Source organism: Pocillopora damicornis, chromosome 1 (genome assembly GCF_964200805.1).
Source record: "Pocillopora damicornis chromosome 1, jaPocDami1.2, whole genome shotgun sequence".
NCBI classification, from domain to species: Eukaryota; Metazoa; Cnidaria; class Anthozoa; order Scleractinia; family Pocilloporidae; genus Pocillopora; species Pocillopora damicornis.
In genome coordinates this window covers 14,543,177-14,566,886 of record NC_142670.1, presented here as the reverse complement: position 1 = coordinate 14,566,886, position 23,710 = coordinate 14,543,177, and the positions used below count along the sequence as shown (strand labels likewise).

At 37.1% G+C, this 23,710-nt stretch overlaps 1 protein-coding gene and 1 long non-coding RNA gene across 2 annotated transcripts; both read right to left on the bottom strand.

Annotated features, from left to right (window-relative positions):
* Positions 1–74: 74 nt before the first annotated feature.
* Positions 75–9,061, bottom strand: LOC149052220 (uncharacterized). Its single transcript, XM_089200389.1, has 8 exons — positions 8,437–9,061; positions 4,210–4,245; positions 3,487–3,873; positions 2,716–3,081; positions 1,903–2,141; positions 1,752–1,811; positions 666–858; positions 75–190 (listed from the first exon to the last, which is right to left on the bottom strand). The coding sequence occupies exons 1-8, from the start codon at positions 8,495–8,497 to the stop codon at positions 75–77; spliced, it is 1,458 nt and encodes a 485-aa protein (XP_089056515.1). The 5' UTR covers positions 8,498–9,061.
* A 4,489-nt stretch (positions 9,062–13,550) lies between these two features.
* On the bottom strand, positions 13,551–18,172 carry LOC113675562 (uncharacterized). Its single transcript, XR_016181542.1, has 2 exons — positions 17,900–18,172; positions 13,551–15,852 (listed from the first exon to the last, which is right to left on the bottom strand). It is a non-coding gene; the product is annotated as an uncharacterized LOC113675562 (long non-coding RNA).
* Positions 18,173–23,710: the final 5,538 nt, after the last annotated feature.

The window sequence follows — 23,710 nt, the reverse complement described above, 5'->3', positions numbered from 1 at the left end:
GTAGACACTACCCCCATATTTATATATATGTATATATATATATATATTTTTTTTCAGACTGAAGACAACAGGTATTACAAACCGTTATCTGCAAAGTTTGAAGAGGCAATATTGACGTTCGTTTGCCATTCGTGTACGTCGAGGTAAAATTCACTTGCATTTTGGCGGTAGGCCATTTGGACTTCCAGCACTGAAGGACAAAAAAATAGACTTCCCGCTTATGGATGAATACGATTAAAAATTAAAGAATTAAGAGACAGACTAGATCCAACATAAGCGTTTGTAAATTACTCAGGACCCACTCAGTTGTTCTGAGGCCAATTGGCGCTCACCTAAAGTTAAACTCTGATCCGGGTTTCTTTATTCCTTCGTTCAAAAGCCATTTTGAGACAATTTTCTTCACTCTTTTTGAAGAGTCAAACAATCATCAAGATTATAGTCAATAGTCCAATAGAATTATGCTGAATTCTCTTTTATAGCTTTCATATCTGAAATCAGACTGCACATGAATCCTCGACTATCTAAACTTAGCTCAGAACAACCCAGCCCAGTTGTAAAAGTCATCATCCTATTTAGGAGATAAAGTGTCAGTCACTCAGACCGTGAATAAGCATCGACGAAGAATTTTATTCACAAATCTGATAAGTGGTGGTGTTTTTACTCACCCATTTTGTGGCTTACAATCTTTATTGGAAGGTGATGCTTGCCATAATTAAGAGCAAATTTCTCGAAGGCGACAGCCACATTAAAGATGGATTCTCTTCCTTTTTGAAACTCGTCTATGGTGAACTGGCCTTCATGAAGCTTTGTCATGTTTTCAAAGCTGACGATGAAGTTTTCAAACACGTTTACAGCCCCCTGAAATCACGTAAAACAATTTTATCCATGTGATTTTCAATAATATTATAGGGATCTATGTCAAGCGTGTGGTTCTAATTACTTACAACGTAGTTTTTTTACAAGTAGATACCCTTTTGCCATGTATCTGTTTAATAACAGTTGAAATTCTTATAGATCATTAACGACGCCAAAATGTGGTAAGAACAAAGAAACTGATCATTGATTTGGTCAATACTCCTGAAGTTTTCTGTTATCCATAACCAAACAGACGCGCGGCAACTTGGAATCTACTTTATTTGATAAGCAGTGCAAACATTAAAAAAGGAACGACGAAGATGAGAGTTTTGACGTTAAAGAAGCGTGGAAAATGTGTCTAGAATTAATTCTGTTCCGGTCCTAGAACGATATAAGTATACAGAGTGTTGTTTAAAAGCTGTGTTTTCCTTGGCTCAGGTAGCCCCACCAAATTTCTTTCCCGCCCTCTGTCACTGTCTCTCTTTACATATAAAAGTACATATATGTAAATATGTACTCGTTCTCAAAGCGTCGCTATTTGAATATATATATATATATATATATATATATATATATATATATATATATATATGATACATACACCTTCCTTCTTCCATTAGCTTCCGATAGAATAAATTAAAGGGAACGTTCTTCAAAAGGAAAATAAAATAGCTGCTGTCAGTCTCAGTTACTCCATGTAACTCGTGAGTTACAGGGAATCATGCATGTTTCATTTCAGTCATTTTGAACTTTATTCCGCTGTACACTCACGTGTATTGAGCACTTTCCAACAGCATTTGCTACAATTTCCCACAATTATATGTACACATATATTTACATACTTTTTTGGATATATTCTGTACGATAATATATTAGTTATTGGTAAAGTTAGATACCTGCAAAGAGGTCTTTTTGTTGCTATCAAGTCCGCGAAGTTTGGAAACATATTCATTTGCCTAAGATAGTGAAAGTGTCAGTTATTGGTATGAACTAATTACATTCTGAAACTTAACATGTACAAGGATGGTAAATAATCACAAAACTCACCAGCTTCTGAACTGAATTTGAAGGCGACGGCGATGAAGATGGTATTATCAAAGATGGCGATGGCCACAGCAAAGACGACAACGGAGACAGCGATGGTGAGGGCGAGGGCAATCGAAACAGAGACAGCGATGGTGATGGCAACAGTGAGGGCGACGTTCCTAAAGAGATCGATGGCGATAACAAAGCTACTGCCTTTGCCGATTCTGATGGCCATGCCGTCGCAGATGACAATGATGGCCCTGCTAATTTCGATGAGTTTTCAGGGAAAAAAATAAAAGTAAGGATATACCTAAGCCGATTTCTGTATTCTTTCTCGTACACAGTGCTATTACTAAACGTAGTTCATCCTCAGTGAGTTTAATGCCATTAAAATTTACACCTTCCCTTTTGATGATATTCAGCATCACAAAATGTCGTTGGCGTTGCGAAATATGGCATGTTTCTAGAAGAAATCTCTCTAGTCTCGTTCATAAGCAAACCATGCTGGACGAACTGATTAGTTCACCATAATTGCATCAATCTCAATTCTTTTAATTTCCGGTTCTAAAACCTTAAGTCTGACTATTTTGTGATGCTCGATATCAAAGTGGCTGGGATGGGTAGATCGAGTATTGTGGTCTTCATTTTCGACTGCCAGTCATCCATAATGAATAGTTCATACACATTTGCGAAGTGGAGAGGAAACGTGACGCGCAAAGCCAAGATCAATATATTCATGACAGTGTGGTCCATGATGACATTTCTGTCTCACTAAGGGCCTAGACACGCGCTTCTCTGTTTATTGTGCGCTAAGCAGGCGCAAATTTGTCTTACCTTTGGGCATCTCACAAATGAAAGCTTTGGGATCTCTCCCCGCTGGATCAGTAGATAAGCCCTGTTCACCCGAATCAGACTCCCTGATTATAAATGCCACTCTATTGTTATTGCTTGGCTGGTTTGCTCTCCATTTACCGATAGTCAGTGGCCTCTCACTCACCCAAGTCCAATTTTTTTCCTTTTTTTCCAACCCGATGTACCACTCCGCAGTATCGCGATTTCGAATCTCGCCATTAATAAAGAACCATTCCTCTTCGGTTTCAATGGAAATAAGGTCAACTCCGCAGTCGCGACAATAATCTCTGTTAAACATCCATGTAAACCCAGAGGCCATAAACACGTAGCAGGAGTCTTTAAAACAATCTTCAAAATGAGAAAACGAGTCTTCAAAATAATATCCATTTGGAGATTTATCGAAGGTAAACGATATTTCATTAAAACGTGGGTCTCCTTCCATTTATTCACAAGGGTAAAGCTTAAATATGTTCATTATCACGATGTTCTTTGACACCTTTGCAACGATATTTCATTCATTACTGTGAGAATCTCGAAAATTTTAGCGATGATCGAAATTAAATTATCAGGCTTAGGTAGACCAAGAATATTGGCCATTTTAAAACTAAAATGAGCAAATTGGTTTGAAGCCTCCACACAATAAGGGAAATAAAGGTGCAAGGTTTTATCATTTTATCAAGGTCTGGTAGCACTTTTTTTACGCTCAAGGGCTTTGAGCACACCCCTAGTTTCCTCAATTGTGTTGCGTCTTACCTTTGGTAATTTCACAAATTGAGGCATAAGGCTGATCCCCGTGGGTCACTTGAAATAGGCCCACTTTACTATCATTCAAAGACGTCTTGACTATGATTGCCACATCTCCGTCGTCACTTGGCTGGTTTTTATCCCATTTGCAAATGGTCAGTGGTTTTCCACTTACCCAAGTCCAATTGCCGGCTTCTTTTTCCAAACCAATCATCCACTTATTATATTTCCATTTGGGTTTTTGAATCAAGTCATTTAAAAAGTTCCATTCTTTTATGGTTTCAATGGAAACTATGTCAGCCCCCTGCTTTTGACATAATATTCTGTTATCGTTCCAATTCGGTCCTTGGTTTTGCAACATGTAACAGGAATCTTCAAAACATGAAATCTGGCATTCTGGGAAAAAAAAAATTTAAAAAAAATTATAAAATGGGAATAACTAAACACAAGAAAACATAGATAGCTTGTTGGCAAAGACCATCCACAGTTTTCATAATGTTATTGTTATTGTTTGTTTTAATTTGTAAATGGTAGTTCTGGGATCAGAGTGAGAGCAAATTAACAGTATTTATTCTGAGGCCTGAGGCATACTGTGGTTTTTAAGTGCACTTCGAAAATGATTAGCTTAGTAATTATTTTGATCCTGATAAATCTCTCAGAGTTTTACCATGTTTCCCTTTAATTCTCGGGAAAGTAAATACATGCTTGTTAGTCTTAATTAGCACTTCTCACCTGATCCATATAAATGCTTTGTCAAAGTCAGCATTACTGTAAAGGGAAATTAAAAAATTTTGTTTTTACATGTGTTGGCGCTGAAAAGTTACTTGTCTAACCAGTTTGCGTGGCAATAGATCAATTCACTCATTCGGTGTGTTTTTCATTACAAATAGGAATTTTAGAATAAGATATTTTTACCTAAAAGACATCTAAGAAAACAAATTAAAGAGTTGTATCGACAAATGTCTTTGGCCACTCAAAAATTAGCAGGTAAAGTATACTAAACGCTGCACATTACATGGGGATAAATATCCTAAGAAAGGTTCACTCGTTTATGCAGACTTACTGCAGTCACAGTAACTATGTAATCTCCAGATTTTATGATTAAAATTCTTTTAATAGCAAGGCCTCACCCCCCATCCCCCACTTAAAAAAAAACCTTGAAATAGGAAAAGGATGAAATACTTAATTTTTGGGAAAATCTCTTTAATTCACAGATTTACAAATAAATCAAAGTAATACGAATTAATTATATGAGAGCCTAAGCGAACTTCGTGAGACACGTTCGTCCACGAAAACGTTATTTTCGATGGGAATTTCGCGTTCAAGAAATTTTCTCTAAAGATTATTGACACTTGACATTAAGGGTGCGTTCCTTTGGGAGAATCCGGATCAGGATTTCTGATCTGTAGCGTTCCTTTCGAGCAAATCCATTTTCAGATCAGTGATCTATCAAATGCATTTTGGGAAAAGGATCCGAAATCAATCATTTTGCCCAGCGGTGCTCAATTACAAAGAAGGAAGTACTTCAGCTGCTCTATCCGCGACGGCCATCTTGTTTTCCCGGTTGCTGTCATGGTAACTGATGTGATGAACTAAAGGTCCGTTCCTTTGATGCACTGTGATCTGTGTAATCTTGGATTACAAATCCAAATCCGGATCCTCCCAATTTTTAGAAGACACGACATATTTGTGATAGTCATGCGCAGCCGACTTCTTCAATAGCACGTGTACCAACGAGGCGCCCTTCAAAAGTAAAACTATGCGCAAATAACATATATGAAGATTTCCCAAAACCGTCTCTCAAACCTTGTCAGGTATGAAACATCTCAATTTAGTTTCTGTTTAAAGAATTTTATCAGATGTTAATTAGGCAAGATTCCGCGGGTAAGAAATGAATTTTCGATAACTTATGGTATGCATGTGCTGCATCCCTAACTTTGCTTCCGATAGAGATGCTACAACACCAGACCGTTATTGTGCAAAATTTTTTAATTCCAAATCTGCAACGCTGTAAAAGGTCCATTCACGTAGTTGTTTCTTTTCAGAAATGTGCGACATAGCGACCATCCCTCTGTGTTTAATGTAAGACAGCAAATATTTTCCGGTCCAAATGCCTGCCACCGGACAGAAAATGATCAACGCTTTGAGGTTTTTGGCCTTTGTAAGCTACGGAAGACTAGACTTCAATCTTTAAACAACGCTAACGAGCTGTATGCGGGCTATCCAAAACAAACGCAGTTTTTAAGTCACATTTGGTAGCTGACTAAAATAATTTCGACACGTCCTCTGTGCTAAGAGAATTCTCAGAAGGTTAGGATAATCCTCGAAAGTTATGCAATTCCTTGACAGCCTCTTGCAATCTACCTTTCTCCCAATCCAACCTTCTCTTGTGTTTACCAAGTCTTTGTCAACGCAATAAAACCTCTCTATTTTTCAGACATTTCTGTTTAGTTTTCCACAATTTATCGAAACTGTCCCGAGTGATATCTTCATTTGCATGATCCTTCTGAAGATTCCAAGGGCAATTTGGATAAATTCAAACAAAACAAAATATGCTGAAACTTGATTTTAGATACAAACATATATTTCGATGAATTTAATGCGATCAGAATAGCAACTTTCCTCTCCTTGCTAAAGGGTAGCGACAAGTTTTTCAAACATGGTTTGCTCTTCCGTCAGATAACTGATAGTAATTAATATTATGATGTCATAAAGACTAATTAATCGGGACTAAGCTTTAGGTATCAAATCACAAATAGATCACAGTGGTTGAGGTTAAGTTAAGCCTAGAAATCATCATTAAAATGGAGACAGAACTGGATAAAACCTCCATCACTAGGAAATATCGATTCGGCCCGGCTCGAACGGTGAGACATCTGTCAAACCTAATGTCAACTTCAGTCAACTCAAGTGCCCGTATTCGGCCAGTTAATTAAAAACCATCGATCATTCTGAGAGGCCACTTTACAGGTGAAAGACGAGAGCACTATCACAGCCAAGCGACTGCGTTCATATGATCCTTAACATCATTGCTAGAAATAAAACTGTTGTGCAAATCGTCATAACCCAACAACCATGGTTTAAAATGGTCGCTATATCTTTAAAAATATTAGATTTTGTCATTCTAGCTGATTGTTTTCAAATATTTAAGTCTGCATCGTACTGAAATAAAGAAACGCAAAATAAGTCTTACCAAATAGCCTGATTCTTTTTCCAAAATTATTTTCATGATTTTGTGAAACCACTTTTCTACAGCATTCTGATATAAGAGATATAATTTAGCTGGTACTTACTCAGCGTCCAACTTATAAAAAGCGCGTTGAACTTATGTATTTTTCTGGCTTTGATTCCACCCATTATCCAAATTCATCAATACAAACTATGGATATGTTGCTGTCAATTGTTTTCATGAGATTGATGTAAGTTTCTCTCGAAGGCTGCGCATGTGCAACATATCTTTCAAACTCTTTCGAACTCTCTTGCACTATGTAATTTTGCATATCATAGGCTTTGATCGCTTCGCGTCACCAAGGTTGTATTCTTTTTGTGTACCTTAGTAAACCAGCCAAGTAAACCGCGGAGTGTTTGCTCCAAATGCGGAGCATTATTTTATTGAAGAGAAATAAGAACTTCATGACAGCAAAACAACCTTTTTCGTTCTAGTTTTATGGAAGTGCATATCGTAATGGTGTAAAATGTTTTCATTTCTTTGGTTGTCGTCGGTTCATTTACCAAAGCGCATATGCAGTGTTTTTTAACGCGTTTTGAACTCTATGTTCGAGTTTCTTTTGATGCACGCACGGTGCTAAGTACGTCGTAACTCTCGATGGGACGCTGTCTTCTCGACGTGAAATAAGTCATAACTTGGTTCTTCTTAAATTGAACGACTAATTAAAATGAAGGCTCTAGGCAATAGATGATAAGTATTGTTTTGCTTCGTAAAAACAAGAATTAATAAACCGCATCAACAAAACTAATATTAAAACGTTTCAATAAATGGTATTTTCTAATGTACCAGTAAAATAAAACTGCAATCATTAAAAACTGGTCAAGCAGTCTCCGACTCTAAACGATAGTCGGTTGTCCAAGTAATTACATATTTTGTCTGTTGCTAAAAATTGCGTGAGATTTTCTAGAATAATCTAATTTCTTGTTATACGTGATCAATTTTTTTGCAGTTGTCTTCCGCTCATTAATATTCCCTTATGGTTTATTTCAACACGCTATTGTCATTTCTACTTTTGTCAAGTAATTCAGTTGTTTCCAGCTCGTTGAATTATTATTTTTGTTTTAGCAGGCATAAGATATCCAAGAATTTTTTCCAATCGCCGGGTCATTAATTTCTGCATCTGCCTAACCTAATACCTGTTAAATCAACAAATAAAAAAGCCTAGACTGTGCTCTGTTCTGTCTCCAAGCACGCAGGAAGCGCCTAGAGCGCGAAAATCTTCCCCTACTTGCGAAGAGAATTTCTAGGATTGCTTCTAAATCGCTCGACTTCCGTCGCTTAATGAAAAACTTCTAATGTTTCCGGCTGCCATCTGATGCATAAACGGGGAGCGATAATGTACGTGATTCTCTTTTCAAATCTTGTCGCAATAGCTTTGAAGGATGTCAATTGAGCTACAATTGTGTTTCTTTTATTCTACATGTGGCTCCTTGGAGCCGTTACACAGATTGCCGCAGCGAAAACAACATGAATAACGATGAATTTTCCATTGTTTTTCAATCGTTTGGCATTGTATGGAAACTGAAAAACATTATGACACTAGCTAAGAGAAGAATCGCCATCGTTTTCTTTGATAATTGCCACCTGACAAATCTCTTGTCTCAGTTTTTTTTGGCTGAGTGTCACAGGAAGTTCCCAAAATCGATAAAAACTATTCGCAAGTAGAAAGTCAAGTCTATAGATCTCATTTCTACGTTATACCTGAAGGAAATAAGAGAGGTGGTACTTACCCAGAGCACAACTTCTCAAAAAGGTTTTGAACATTTTTCTGGATTCGGTTTCACTTATCATCCAACTCGTCAAGGCCACTATGTACACAGATAGTTATCAGTAGCTGTCGTTACGTTACATTGTATTTGGGAGCAGCGCATGAACGGTATTTCCCTCAAGCATTTCAAACTCTTTAGTATTAGCTAGACTTAGATGCAAATCATAATACTCGGTAGAACGTTCGGAGCGTGAGTCACCATTTTTTTTTCCTTGGTCGGACCTATAGACTGAAAGTAATTTGCAGCAGGTGCGTAGCACTGTTCGTCTTCATAAAAGTTAGAAATTCACGACATAAAAGGACTTTTTACAATAGGTTGATTTCTACAATCAACCTTTCGCCGTTAACTAAACGATCGTATTGCAATCGACTGCCATTTCCAGTTGGTTGAGTTTATTTTTTTAAGTTAATCATGAATTCCATTTCGGTTCAAATTCATTGCAATACTGTACTGTCATTCAACCGTCCATACATCCCCGACACCTCTTCGATTGATCTGTAAGTTTTACTTTGCGGAAATTCACCTTCCTCGACGACAGAAAGACAACGTTTATTTTTTTATCTGCGGCTTTGATCCGCAGATTGACAGGCGGAATGTTATTAGTTTTGTTAATATTCAGTATTTTATTCATGCCTGAAAACTTCATTCTATGCACTGTGTACATTCGCAGTTTAATGCTTTTCCTACGTGCAGGTGTAGAGAAAAAAAATCAGGACACCCTGTAGCACATACGGGATATTAAGTATATCTTTTCTGTTTTAGTAAACTATCCACGTGAACAGTAGCGGAGGTTTTTCTGAGCCATCCAGATGCACGAGACTTTAAATAACATACTCAATAAGTTCTCATAAGATTGCAGTTAATACAAAAAGAAAAATTGGAAGGAAGAAAAATAATAGATCTTTTGAATCAAGAAGAACATTTTTCACCTCTTTCTTTCTTTTCTTTTTTTTTTGCGAATTCTTCTGTAAAAAAATGGCATGTGACCATATAGAAGGGGAAAACAGTGAAAGAAGAGGGTAAGATTTTTATTTATTTTTAGCGAGCGTGGTAAAGACCAGCATTTCTTGTAGTAACTAAACTCTTGGTTCATTTAGATGATGACTTCGAAGTGAGTCTAATAGAGTCGACTTTTAATTGACCAGTTATTCTTCAGGCTTCCCGGCAAAACCACTTTCTCTTTATTATGTAGCAGCCATAATTTGTGTATGAGAGTCGTGATGAACTAAAAAGATTTCACAATTTTTAGTGGAAAAATAAAATGGTCTCGTATGAGCAAAAACATTACATTACGGATCGCCGTTTAAATATTTGCTGCTTTGAATTAATCAATATACTGTACGCTTACGAGCTCGCTGAAAAGGCGTGAGTCTGGTTCGTGGCTGGTCAAAACATGATTGAAACGGCCAATTAAGGAACTCGCAGTTAATCGAGTAGGGATCTTTGCGGCCTAGTATTACTCGCTATTTTTTTAGGCGCCGGAACATGCGCAATTAGAGATATACACCCTGCAGAAAGAATAACAAAAAAAGATGACTTTACATAAGTTTTGCATATTCTGAAGCACATTCAAGGATATATCGCTGAGTTCTCTGTCAATCAAGGTCTCCAGAGGTCTCCTGCCTGCCAAATATTTAAAGAAAAAAATCAAATTCTTGTTATCACCTATAACTTTACTGGTACATCCCACTTTACTTGATTTCTGCCAAAGAAATCGATTTACGTTCAAATTGAGACCAGAATTTTATCGCTCATAAAGTTGCAAAATATGAACCCAAGACCTCTGCGATACCGATGCAGCGCTCTACCAACTGAGCTAACAAGCCAACTGGGAGCTGGTCTTTATGTTGGGTCTAAATAAATTATCCAAGTGATGAATAATGATTGTGGATATATAGTATATATCAAGAACTATTCCTTGCGCCGTGAACCTCCGCGCTTTTCAAGATTCTGAGAAAGCATTCCTTGATACACGCTTAAAGCCATGAAACAATTTTTAACTTAGGAAGAATACCATTAATTTCTTGGGGTACGTGATATGTTAGTTAATGAACGATCTCAGGAGTAGGATAAAAAAAATGATGATCTAATTAGAAGTGTTTGCAATCAGTGCTTGGACAGGTCAAGATAAAATGCAGACTGTAAACCGCGCAGACTAAGAAATTGTTTTGTTTTGTTTTTTTCTTTTTTTATCTAACGAAACTAGACGAGGTTATTTCGAGCGTGTGTGAAATAAAAGTTAATTGGACAATTTCCAAGTGACCAGCAGACGGGACTCGAGGTTTCATTGGTATTTTGTTTCATTTATTTATTTTGCCAAAAATAAAAAATATGGGAAAACATATGTCACTGTTTGTGTGCATTTATTGCTCTTTAGAATTGAAGTCTGACGGAATAATTTGGTACGGTTGAAAGGTCGACGCCGGCTACGATGAATTCCCATCAGATGGAAAATAAACAAAAAAATTTGAGTGCACACCTCTTAAGCGTATTATTTGATCAAGAAACGAGGCAAACCACTATTCCTAAATTAAAATGTTTTTTACAGTATTTGAAGTTTGTAGTTGATACACACCAGTGACTCTCCCACATTTGTGGAATGTTCTGCCGGAAAGTGATTAAAGTTTTATGGCAATTAAGCTATCTTAAATGTGGCTGCCAAAGCTTTTGTGTAGATAACCATGACGCAAACAACATGACCAGCGCGCCAATCTCTAGCTTGTGCTATTTGCTTTCTGATTACTTTGCTTTGCATTAAGGGCTTCAAGGAACCCAATTTATAAGAGATCCTTCTCTAATTAAAAAAAAAAAATTCTGGTGGCGGTTATTTGGCACTCTCAATTAAAACAAAAAACACCAGATTCTAAATTAAAGATACCCGCATTTGATGCGGGAATCTTTAGAGTCCGGTGTGTTTTGTTTTAATCAAGAGTACCATATAACCGCCACCTGACATTTTTTTCTCGGATTGGTTTGGCTGAGTTTTACAGGAAGTTCCAAAATCGATAAAAATGTTTTACAAATGGAAAGTCGAGATATGATTAAGTTGGTACTAACCTAGCGTACAACTATTAAAAAAATTTGCACACTTTGTTGGAATCAATTGTACTCATCTCGCAACTCATCGAGCGCACGGTACTATTATCGGTTGCTGTCAATACCTGTTCTCACACTTGTACGAATGTGTCATTCCGGGTAATTCTTTTCTCAATTATTTGGCATTGTATGGAAAGTGAAAAATATTGAGAAACTTATAATAAAGATAATGATGATAATAAAAGAATCCCCAAGTTTTGCTTTAATGATTAACAAATAGTTTAGAAGGACTTGTGTAGAGTTTGGTATGTTTCGCTATTAAAGTTCCGTAAGAGTAAGAATCGAAATAAGCATTTCACAAATTGAAAGTCAATTTCATCGGTGTCATAGCTTACTTACCTAGCACACAGCATATTAAAAGGTTTTTGAAAATTTTGCCGTATTCAGCACCATTTACCATCCACTTCATCATGAAAGTCCAAGAAAGCCCAAGAAAATCAAAGGTTATTGTTCAGAGTTATCGTTACGCTTATATTTCGTTCATCCCACAGGAGAGTTGCGGACTTGCGGCATCCCCATAAAACCCTTTTGCACGAGTTAGAGTTTAATGCATGCAAATCATGATCTCTGATCACATGTTCATGTCGTAAGTCTCTATTTTCTTATTCTGTCATAGTCGGACCAATAGACAAAAAGCAGCTTCCACCAGGTGTAGAGCATTGTTTTACTAATACAATCGAAAAACTTCAAGGCATTTAAATAATTTTTGTAGGTCAAGATTTTTAAAGAAGCAGCTCAAAAATAATTGATGTTAAGAATTGTAAATTTCTTTATGAGCTCTGCTAAATGGAAGTTGTCTTAAACAACTTCTGTTTTATCAACCGGCAGCTAAAGCTAGTACGCCATCTGTCCGTATGCAAAAATGGAAATGATTGCCATTTATTCATCTTCGTTATGACATACTTTTCAGTTGGTGGGTCTAATTATTTCGTATGCCTTCAACTTTGATGGAATAACTCGCTCGTGTGTCAATTAACGTACATCATTATTTTCATACCACGGCAAACTCTGAATCAAAGGATTTCTTCTTGGTTTTCGGTTTTTGGATTTCTTCTTAGTATCTCCACGCTCATGGAATAACTAATTATTTAGTCCAGAATATTCCCCAGCCCTAGCTGCGATGTATTTAGTTATTCGAAGCTTGGAGCGTTTTGACCTATCACATTTGAGTGGTGTAGAGAGAAATGTACTTATATATTTAGATTAAATTTTTTTTTTACTTCTTTTGTCTTAATCGTACGTTTCTTCATCCATGTTTATTTATAAACGTGTATGACGTAACCTAGACTGTTGTAAACTGTTAGGCACATCTACGTCATCGACTCCTTCTCTTACTTGTTGGATTCCTTTTCAATGCTACGTCTCCACAATAGCTATAACTGAAAACTGGGCCTATTGAAATATTCCGCATTTATGTCGCTAAGCTTTTTCCTTTATAATATATACTCTATGTAAAAGTTCTTTAATCGTTGTTTAATTATGTGTGCCGAGTAGTTTATAATCTCTTAGTTTATTGTCCCAATTTAATTCCAAGTTAGTCGATGTATTTTCGATTCCAAACGTTACTCCTGTCTTAGAAATGCGAAGAAAAATGGGTAAATGCAACTGATCCACAAAAGATCCAGTCATAAGGGTTTTTCTTGTTCTTTCTAAATGAGCTGTTTATCTATTCAAACATTTACGTATTCATCTATTTGTTCATTAAACAACAACTTTGAATGTCAGCGCTACCTGCTAAGACTATTAGTATTACTTGTTATTGAAGAAATGTAAAATGTTTTCCGCGTTTACACAGCCTGATGTAAACACGCGGGAGGTTGGGAGAACACTCGATAAGCGTAGGAAACCACGACGCGAAGGGGAGTGGTTTCCAGCTTATCGAGTTTACATACGCTCATGTAAAATGGTTTTATGGCCAATCAGATTACTATTTGAATTATTTTATAAAATACGATTTCAACGACAGAAAGAGCAATATCTACAAACAAACCCAACTAATTTATTAAACAACTTGTCATATCCTTACCAAGGAGAGACTCTTAAAGGAAGTAGAATAATTATCCTCAAATAAACTGATTGAGGCCTACCACAAAATACTTCTTAGCTCACCACTGACACAATATCATAGTTGTCTCTAATCTAACTCGAGATTAACAATCTTCCATAGTAGCTCCCTCTCGGTATACTTTTTTGAAAAGCCTCACAGGAGAATATGGCAACCTCTTCCACTTTTTTGTTTTAGTCTTTTATTTTTTGAGAGTGGTCGTCTTCCCGTGTTGGCTGCGACAAATTGGTCATCTCCTTTATGACTCGAACGAGTATCAAGATGTTGAGCTGAAGAATATAATAGAAATAAATTGATTATTTAGATATTGTTATCGAATAACCAAAACAGGAGAGGATCCTTGCCGAAGACGTTACTAGTTTGGTAACAAGTGTTGGATGAAGAGTCATTTGCAGGGAATAGAACTCCAAACTGGGGGACCTAGATTATGAGCTTCGATTCTCTGACAATGAGCTAAAGAATCTCGAACTTAAGTGTCTAAACCGAGTGAACTATGCAAAGTGAATCCTCATGTTAAATTATATAAACATAATAAACCTGCTCCTTTCATCTTGCTCAATGTTTTTTTTAACTATTTTTGCGCGACAAAATATCAATGTGAAACAGTGAGAAAATATCAACAAAGAAGGAGAATATTTTTTATACTATGTAGCAAAAGTTGGAGAATTTATGAAGCTATCCTATGCCAGTGAAGATATCAATAGGTAAAAATTGACCAGCATCCCCGCAAACAGCGGCTACGTCCAAAGTTTTTTGTGAGTAAATAGGAAAAGAAAAATGTTGTGCGGGGTCATTTCATAAATACTTAACTCGCTTTTAAAGAGCAGAGACAAAATATTTGGCAGCGATTAGTACAGGTATACCAATCACAATCACCAACACTAATCATAAACTCAATGAAAGCTACATAGGCGACGAATATCCAGATGAGGTTGTTAATCGAGGAAAGTCAGCAGCTAAACTCGAAGAAGTGAAAGAAAAGAAAGAAAGACAAATTTTCAGCAAATGAAATGATACTGATTTAAAAATATATACAAAAACAAAGCAAAGAATTAAATGCAACAAATTAAAAGGAGAAAAGCAAGAACAAACCCTTGAGTTTTTCTCCCCACTATTTATCACTCGTATAGCTTTGTAACCCTTCCTTTTTTTTTCCAGTAGCGATGCCAAGTAAAATGGCCACCAAGATCACTGGAGGACCTACCCACAAAGAAAGGAGGGAAATCGAAACACTTCACTGCATGACAACACCATATTTGGCGATCCGAAAGCATGATTACAGTTTCCAGTGCATGTTGTAAAATAATGAACTTACCCCGTGAGATGATGTGATACATGTACATTTTGGTGTTGATGTTGTAAACTTTCACAACGAAGAAGTGGAGATTCCCTCAATCAGCATCCAATGGAAAGCGGCCATCAAGAAATATTGTATCAGAGCTGCTATTCTAACACAGGCAGCCTGTGGAAAAAAATAGTTTTCGTATAATTCTTCATATGGGTGAGCATGTGAAAGGCATGTAAAAAATTTCATTCTTTCTAATGAATGTGTTTACAAACCTTTCATCTAGTTCTTGAAGCCTACGCGCGAAAAGTTTGGACTCTTGCATGCTCTCTGGAGCTTCAACGCTGATCCGTCAATGAACGCGAATTTTAACTTCGGTCCCCCTGCAGAGCATTTTTAAATGTCTTCTCTGTTAGCCTTTTGTCTAGACTTCCAACGGTGAAGCCGAACGACTACTTCTCAGAGCAAACTGCTTATCATTTTTTCCTAAATACCAGGCCTGGATACAGTGGCCCATGTATTTCAGCACCACGGTCTCCTTGGCTTTTCCAATTTCGAGCAACAAGTTTTAAGTATTAAAATTTCTAGGCACAATTTTGCCGAGGAAAAAAATTTGTTTAGTTTCTTAGCTACTCTCTCTACAGGTTTATGAAAAGCAATCCTCAACATTAGTATTGTGATATTATCATATCATTTTAAATTAATGTGTAATGATACTTTACCTAATGCAAGTGCACTCGCTATTTCTTTGTCTGTATTGATGTCCGCTAGAGACTTCAGAAACTTTCAGATCACACCCTTTTCAGGCTTTAAGATGTCAATCAGACTCGCCGAGCGGTGTACGAACACGACCGAATGCACGGGAAGAAACACTGATTGACGAGTTGCGAACAGCAATCAATAGAGTTTCCCATAATGAGATAATGGACTACTAGAAAATAGAAAAAGTCAAAAAGTGAATATTGAACAACTTTTATGAATCAAAAAGAACAATTGATAATATTTAGATGTATAACCAAGTATAAAGTATAAAGTAACCAAGTATAAAAGCAGAGCTGCAGGGGGTTTATTACTGTACAGCCCTTTACCTCATTAAAACCAATCACTGGCTGTCAAAGAATTTATTCATGGAAAACTAGGAAGGAGCATTAATTATTTAGAGGGGGGCATGGAGTCAAGGGCTTTTCAGAGGTTGGAGGGCAGCTTTCCTTTATTCATATAAGAAGTGAGACGGTCATCTTCTTATGCAAGTTCCGTGGATAATGAGAGTGAATGATAATGACTGGCTAGATAATTGATGCAAATAGCAAGTAAAGGATTAAAAGCAGGACATTTTAAAATTATTGACGGAAAGCTTCCTCAGTAAACAAATCGATTGAATCAAAGTAGTTATGAAAGACCAAGTAAAAACTGGGAACATTGACAAAGCGATGTTGGAATTTTTCGGTCTGAAGCGGAGATAAAAAAAAAAAAAACTTCGTTGCCTCGATTCAAGCCTTCTGCGCGCTATTTATTTCTTATTTAGTACATAGAGATATATCTGTACTCGAGCCACGATGCCTATCCAGCAACAGGGTATTCTTGTTTCTGTAGCGTGAAGTGACAAGAAGTATTGCAATTCTCCCCTTGGCCGGATGCTCGTCTGTGACATGTTCCTCCCCTCCTCCCCCCACCCAACCCCTTGCTCAGCATTTCGTCAGGTTGTTCTGTCAGTTCGCCGGTACCCATTAAACTCCAAGATGAAGCGAGGCACCATGAGGATAAAGAGTCTTGCACAAGAACAGAGAAAACGGCTAAAAAATATACAAAGCTTTAAAACGCACGTGCTGAGCTCCTAGGCCATTAAATCTCTTGTTTTACCAAGTCGTCGCCGCAGTGGATTAGAGAACTTAAGCAAACCACGACGACGGCGGCAACGGGGACGTAGCAAAACAAAAAATATAATGAGCAGAACAATTGCGATGGAATGCAGAGTTAGGGAAACTGAGGCTTATGGAAGAGAGAGAATCATGAGCGTAGCCGTGAACCACGCAGTAAGCTCGAATTAAAAGTCAGACGAGATGTAACCTTCAAGCTAACTCTTCCTGTTACAGTTGTTTTTTCGTTCAGTCAGCGGAAAACAAAACGGCGTCGCTCGAATAAAGAAATCGCAAGGGTCTGCCTCCTCTTCTCGTGTTAACGGAGGTTTGTTTTTCTTTTGAGGGAAAAAATAGAACAAATGGTCAATTACCCCCATTCATCGTTTTCGAATAAATCAGCTGCGTATTCATTGCCGCTATTTAAAAGAAATAATCTCTTGGAAAAGTTCAACTTGAGCTACTAGGCTTGCTTACACTGCAAGCACATTTTCATCTCGTTTCTTTTTTTACAATTTTGCCGTAGTTCATTGTTACAATGGTTTCCCTTGAGCTACACGGCTAGATCACGCTACCATAACATTTGGACGTGATGTTGAAAGAAAGGACAACATCAAGAACCACATCGCTTAAAGACTTCATTATGCTGCGATCGGGAATTTTAAGACTTAATTGTCTTCATTCAAAACATTAGAAGCTTCTAGTGACTACCGAATTCCCTAGCAGTCGAAAAACTACGGGAAAAAGCCTCATATTGAATAAACAATCTCAGTAGCTGTGACCGCATAAGTCGAAATACCTGTTTTGTTTTAGAAGTGATCATATTTTAAATCAGTCAGGAGAGATTTATTTGGAAAGAAATGTAGCTGTGATTTCCACTTCTGAGAGAAATTATTAAACTATCCCAAGCATGTCAGAAGTATCTAAGATGTCTAGCAAAATAAATTAGGACGGATAGTTTTGTGTTTGACTTTCTTTAAGTTTAGAGACTGCGTGAGACCTTTGTATGGCAAGGGATTAGATTGTTATAATCTTAAACACAATTTTGAATTGTGCTGCGCTGTAACCGAGAATCTCAAATTCCTTTCTAGCGAAAAGATGATTTTTCGAAATGAAACTTACCTCTTTCAGCTAATAATGAACGTATTGTAACCGAGAGCATCTTAACAACCGTCAGCCAACTGATCAGGAAAGTTTACACGTACGCGGGTGCCCTCGATTGTTTTCACTTTGTAAACAGTTTGCAGCTTTTGAATGTCAATGTTTTAGCTTCGTATTTACGTAAGTGATTACGCTAACCTCTGGTCGTGCGCGATGACTGCCGAATTGGTTACTCGACAACGTGTCAACAAAAGACAAAACATCCAGCTTTGAGGAATAAACAAACTGACTCGCGTTCCACTTTTCAAAAACCTTTTTATTTATAATCAACGAGAAGATATTATAGGTAATATTTGCTTAAATTACACCGCGTTTTCTTTGCCAATGGACCATATCAGATTACACACCTGACACAATAGAATATATTTGCCATAGGATTGTATTTTGAATGTACAATTAGTCAACACGATGAATTTAGAAGCGTTAACTATCAAATAATATTGAGAAGGTTTTAAACATTACTCAAAGAGGAATACATATTTTAAAACCACCTTTACAAAGAAAGAATCAAATAATGAATCAGTCGAGAGGTAAAGGTATTAAAGCTAATGGTAAGTATGATTGTCTGAATAAGTGAACTATTTAAGTGATCACCAATTTTTCATCTGACTTCCCCTCCGCGAGACATGAAATTAGTGCCAATCACTTTCATGGACATTAGCTCTTTTCAGGACAATACGCGCTTCTTGATCGACCGTTCCTTCTAACTTTAAGCAGTTTCTATCGCGAACATTTCTTCTTGTCATGCAGCTGGAAGTTCAAGATCAACGAGTGTTATCGATGACACTGAACAATATCGAAACTACGGATAAATGGTCTTTGGTATTACTGCTTTTTTTCTCAGAAACTTTACAGATGTTTAGTTTAAGCAATCCTCTTTGAAAGTGATGGTATATTGTAAAGTGGCACCCGAGTTTATAGAGCAGTATCCAAAAATTTCATTTTATTCTCGTATCGTAACCAAGTGTTGATATCTCTGACCATGTTCAAGCCATTTGCATTAATCTCAGACATACCTCAATCGTCTCTTGAGGTCATTTAATGACTGAGTAACATTAGCTGGCTAATTAGTGGTTGACTTAAAAATTAAAACAAGACATGTCAGAAATATCATATGATCATTACATTATGGTTAGCCTGGGAGAGAAATCAACTGCCCTTAGCAAAACAACCCAGATGCGTAACTATAGCGCGTGAGTGCATCAAAAAATGGGAGGGAGGGGGGGGGAATGAAGCACTAGAAAGAATATCACCCCCTTTCTTTGCCAGAGTGATTAAAGTAACAATTTTTTAAATGAAAAAAATCTACTCCAGACACTCTGAAGTAGGACCCTCCCCTCCCCTGTTAAGGAACTCTGCTAGCAGTCCTTTGTCGAAACAAAAAGCGAACAAGTCGTCAACACTTAATATATTTTGAGCTTTAAGGAAAGGAAATTAGTTCCTTTTCGGACGCCATCAAGAAAAGAAAAATATCCTTTTCAATTAGTATTTAAAGCATGAAATGTCACAGACATCTAACGTGAACTATATTGAGTAACATTAAGGATGAAAATGCAATAAAGTGATATTCTCCTAATTATTTTTTCCGTTGATTCATACAGTTCTAACTTTTTTTGTTGATTTGGTATGTTTTGATACTTTGAGACAACATTCGATGCTCACCAAAATATTGAAACCCGCACCGTAAATCGTTTCTTTCCGTTCTAAAGAGCCAAAAAACATATATGGAAATGAGTTAATTAAAACAAGTCAGGCCAATTATTTCCATAGAGAATGGGCAAGCTTGGATGACCACCACTAGTCGTGTATGAGAAACATTATATTATTTGCCGCTGAGGGGTGGGGTGGGGAATAGATGGTTTTCATTATTTAATTTTATTATTATTATTATTATTATTTAATTATTTTCATAGGGAATGGGCAAGCTTGGATGACCACCACTAATCGTATGTGAGAAACAATTCATTATTTGTCGCTGATGGGTGAGGTGGGGAATAGATGGTTTTCAGGGGGAACGGAAGAAGGATCAATCGTCGCTAATAAAGTATATAACTGGACTTAATAAAATTGGCTGCAAATTTACTTCAAATGAGTGGGTTTTCTTAAAAATATTACAGAGCCTTATAAGGGGCTGGGGGGGGGAAGTGTTAAATCCTTTAACTCAACCCCTTCCCCAAAGGAAACAAATCAACAAACGCTGTCCCTGATAGATTTGATTCTTCTTTATTTAGACCTTGATTTTACTCGATAGTAAAGTACAGCTTGATTATTCAATCAGCGAAAACTAGAAATGCGTTTAATTCTTAAAGCCGTGTCTCTCAACCCTTTTCCTCTCCATTAGCAGTTTTCAATCTCGTACCCAGGGCTTTTCGCTCCCTAGAAAATCTGGAGAAACTCCGGGAATGACTTTACGGATTCTTTTTACGCAAACGTCATGTTGACAAAGTTTCTCAAGGAACTCAAAGTGACAAGCTTTGTCGGGTGGGTAGGGCTTGATAGTTATAGCTTTTCCTTCCTCACTAAGCGGAGATCACAAATTTTATGCTGATATACATTCCAAATCCTGCCAAAAATAAGCACTCATACTCAATTATTCAAACTCTGTAATCCCGTACAAACTTTTGTCATTTTTTTTATAGTTTTCAAAACTTTCTTAGCTCAATGAATCTGTACCCAAACCGCTGCCTCAGTTCCACTCCTCTCCTGTTTCATGGTGGAGCAGGCGCAGATAATGTTCGGAGTGAGATTGTGACTTAGATCGTTAAGTTTTTGACGTCATTGTTAATATTCGCTAAAGTTCTGTTTTCTGGGTTGAAGAATTTCTCCAAATACCACGAAAATTTTTTTTGTAGAAACTTTGCTTTTCGTCATCAAAGGAAATATTTGAGAATAAGTTTCAAATTTGATTTAATCAGTTTTGAATGTCTGGACAAATATTTGATTTCTGTGATAAGATATAGTGCACGTTTTGTATTTTAGACAGTTTTTACTCACTCAATTGTTCAATATTTTTCTAAATAACTCTCGACTATGCGATGACAGGGGAAAAATCTCAATGGTTGAATATAACGAAAACTATAATTAACATTACCACACTAAGTATTTTTAAGTAGAGTTTTAAAGCTGATTGTAATGTGTTTTGAAACCAGATTTAAACTCGGCGAGTTAAGCCATCACACGTTGTAGATCTTAATGGTTGTGATAATATTATAGCTGACTAAATTTTTGCTTAAAGAGCGACACCCGTGACTTTCCGGTCATTAAATGTTTTAGAGGAAATTTTCGCAGATTTGATGGTTTTTTAGTTTTGTAAACGTCTTTGGAGCGACAATTTTCTCTTCCGCGTGCGCACTTTCATTAAAAAGCTTAGCGAACACATCTTTATTTGGGCCAACGTTATGACGTGAAAAGGGGTAGAAAAACCTTACGACCATGGGTGCAGTTTCTGCCTCTTTTGTGGGACCTGTTTTCCCTATTAAGAAGGTCACGATTCAGAGGAAATGATTTTTTACCGACGCAAAATGACACCTTTTATAGAAAGGTGCTTCTCGTCGGCGAAGCCAAAAAGCAGATTTTCAGTATCGATTATAAAAAAGTTTGGCTTGTGATTTACTCTTGAACTTCCATCAGTTTTTACTCGTCTAAAACGGCCTTTATTTCAAGTTTACCACCTCTTCTCAACCGAAATTTTCCCTTGAGTCCCGCCAAACAGCGGAAAAGTTAACTCTTCACAGATCCAACAAAAACTGAGATGATCAAAGAGTGACCAGGAAAGTTGCGGTACAATGTGTACGTAGTAAGCTCGCTTGACAGAAAGTCTTCAGACAGCTTATATAATTACAGAAAAAACAAAGTGTAACGTTTGTTCACAAACTGGTTGACTCATCTCACCTTGCTGATTTCGTTTTTCCTCGAGGTTTCCCTTCTGAATACTTGAACTAGGTTTTCCTCTACTTTGGTCACATTACCTCTTTATAGGCCACAATAAATATTTTATTTTTTCTTTTACTATGAGAATCGATTTACCCTCGAAAAAAAAGATGTCATTTTACGCTAGTGGTCCTTTACCTCTCTACGATGACCTTTTTCTCTGTCTTCAAACTGGCCGCTGGGATGAGTTTCTGCTTCCCGCTCTTTATTATCACTTGACAAAGCGTTCAACCGTTTGCGCGTGTGCGGATATTTCGTTTTCAAGCTGTCAAAGTCAATTGTAAATTACTGGAGTAACAAAGTATCCGTAGTTGAATAAACTTCGTGTTCAAAAAATCTGTATTTTTCCTTTGTCAAACTTTTGTTGTTTCCTGTCATTGACTCAATTCTTTCCTTAGATTTTGCGTCAGACAGGTTGCTTTGTATCCTCTACTTTACCATTTTGCGTGGGGAATTTCCAGCCAAAATTATTCCACTTGTGTGCATCAAAAGAGATTAACAATATCCCCGTTAAGGTATGTTTTTATCCTTCTCTTTTCTTTTTTTTTTTTTTTTTTTTTTTGGGGGGGGGGGGAGGGGGAGGAAGACTTAAAAAAAGAGCTAACATGTGCTGTCAGTGTTTTGGAAAGCTCAGTTTTTAGTTTTTTACCCATGGGTCAATTCTCTGTTGATCGTCGCTTTTAGACCGTTGTTTGTAGAGATCGAAAAGTACGCTTTACGTCGAGCGATAGCATAGACGGTTGAGTATACATGTCAAAAGTAATTTTTGAAAGAAGATGGTGTCGAATACACTCAAATGTAGAGGAATGGCGACAAAAAGTTTCGTCTGGTTCTTCTTTATCTTGGGGTAGCACCGACGAGGGGTAGTTTTCGTTTGCTGGTACTCCACAAGCACTAAATGGAGCAATTTTTTGTAAATATCTTGCCACTGATGAGATGATTGCTGACATTCTAACGAGGCCTTTCCCTAAGCACCGCTTCGAGAAACTAATCTTCAGGTCGTGAAGCTACGTTTTAATTATGTAATTTAGATGGACCTACATACAAACATAATACACTCTGAAGGAAAGTGGCAAAAAATTCTTTCTACTTGATCGCCTCTACATTTTTGTTGCCACCTCTATGTTACCATCCTTTAGCAAGTTTTTCTTTATTTTAAGCGTGAAATTCAATTATAAAGAAAAGAACACATTTAATACGTATACGTGTGAAGCATTTCAGCCATTTGCCAGTGATCACGGGGTAATGTACACTACAGTCCCGATCTTTCAGTCTAATTCTCGAGTATATGATCTATTCCTTTCACCATTTATCTATTTCCTCTCTCTTTAGAAGTCACAGGCTCGCATTGTTTCCATGAGATAATGATATTCTTCGTCCTCTTTTGAGAATCCCGCCATAACCCTATCAAGCCGCTGAAACAATTCATACCCTCCTTTCTCTAATTTCCGAAGATGAGAGTTAGCGACATCCTCTTGAAATCGAACTTTCTTCCTTTTTTTACCTTTGCAGTGTTCGTCATGGCTCATTCTTCCCAGTGTTTTCAAGAATTTGCTAATTCCATCGAAAAATGATTTTCCTCTTGAGTATTTCGCCTGTTTTTCTCCTGGTTCTTGGCCTGTTTTTCCCCTCAAAGCTTTGATGGCCTCACTGATTTGGTCAAAGTTGATTTTTGAACTCTTCTTGGAATCAGGGGTAATACTTCTATCTACTGCTTTTTTCTCTCCCGTGTTTGATGCTTGGGAGACTTTCAGTTGTCTCAGTCTACTGCTAACAGAATCGAAAAATGTGTTCCGTTCTTTTGAGCCTTTGCAACGAACCTCATCAACGACCTCGTGCAAC

Bases quoted from the DNA above. Each gene is read 5' to 3' on its own strand.
- LOC149052220 (XM_089200389.1), bottom strand. From the start codon at position 8,497: ATGATAAGTGAAACCGAATCCAGAAAAATGTTCAAAACCTTTTTGAGA. The intron at 3,874-4,209 runs GTGAGAAGTGCT...TTTTTTTCCCAG, and splicing joins AAAGCATTTATATGGATCAG to AATGCCAGATTTCATGTTTT. The intron at 1,812-1,902 runs GTGAGTTTTGTG...TCACTATCTTAG, and splicing joins CAAATTCAGTTCAGAAGCTG to GCAAATGAATATGTTTCCAA.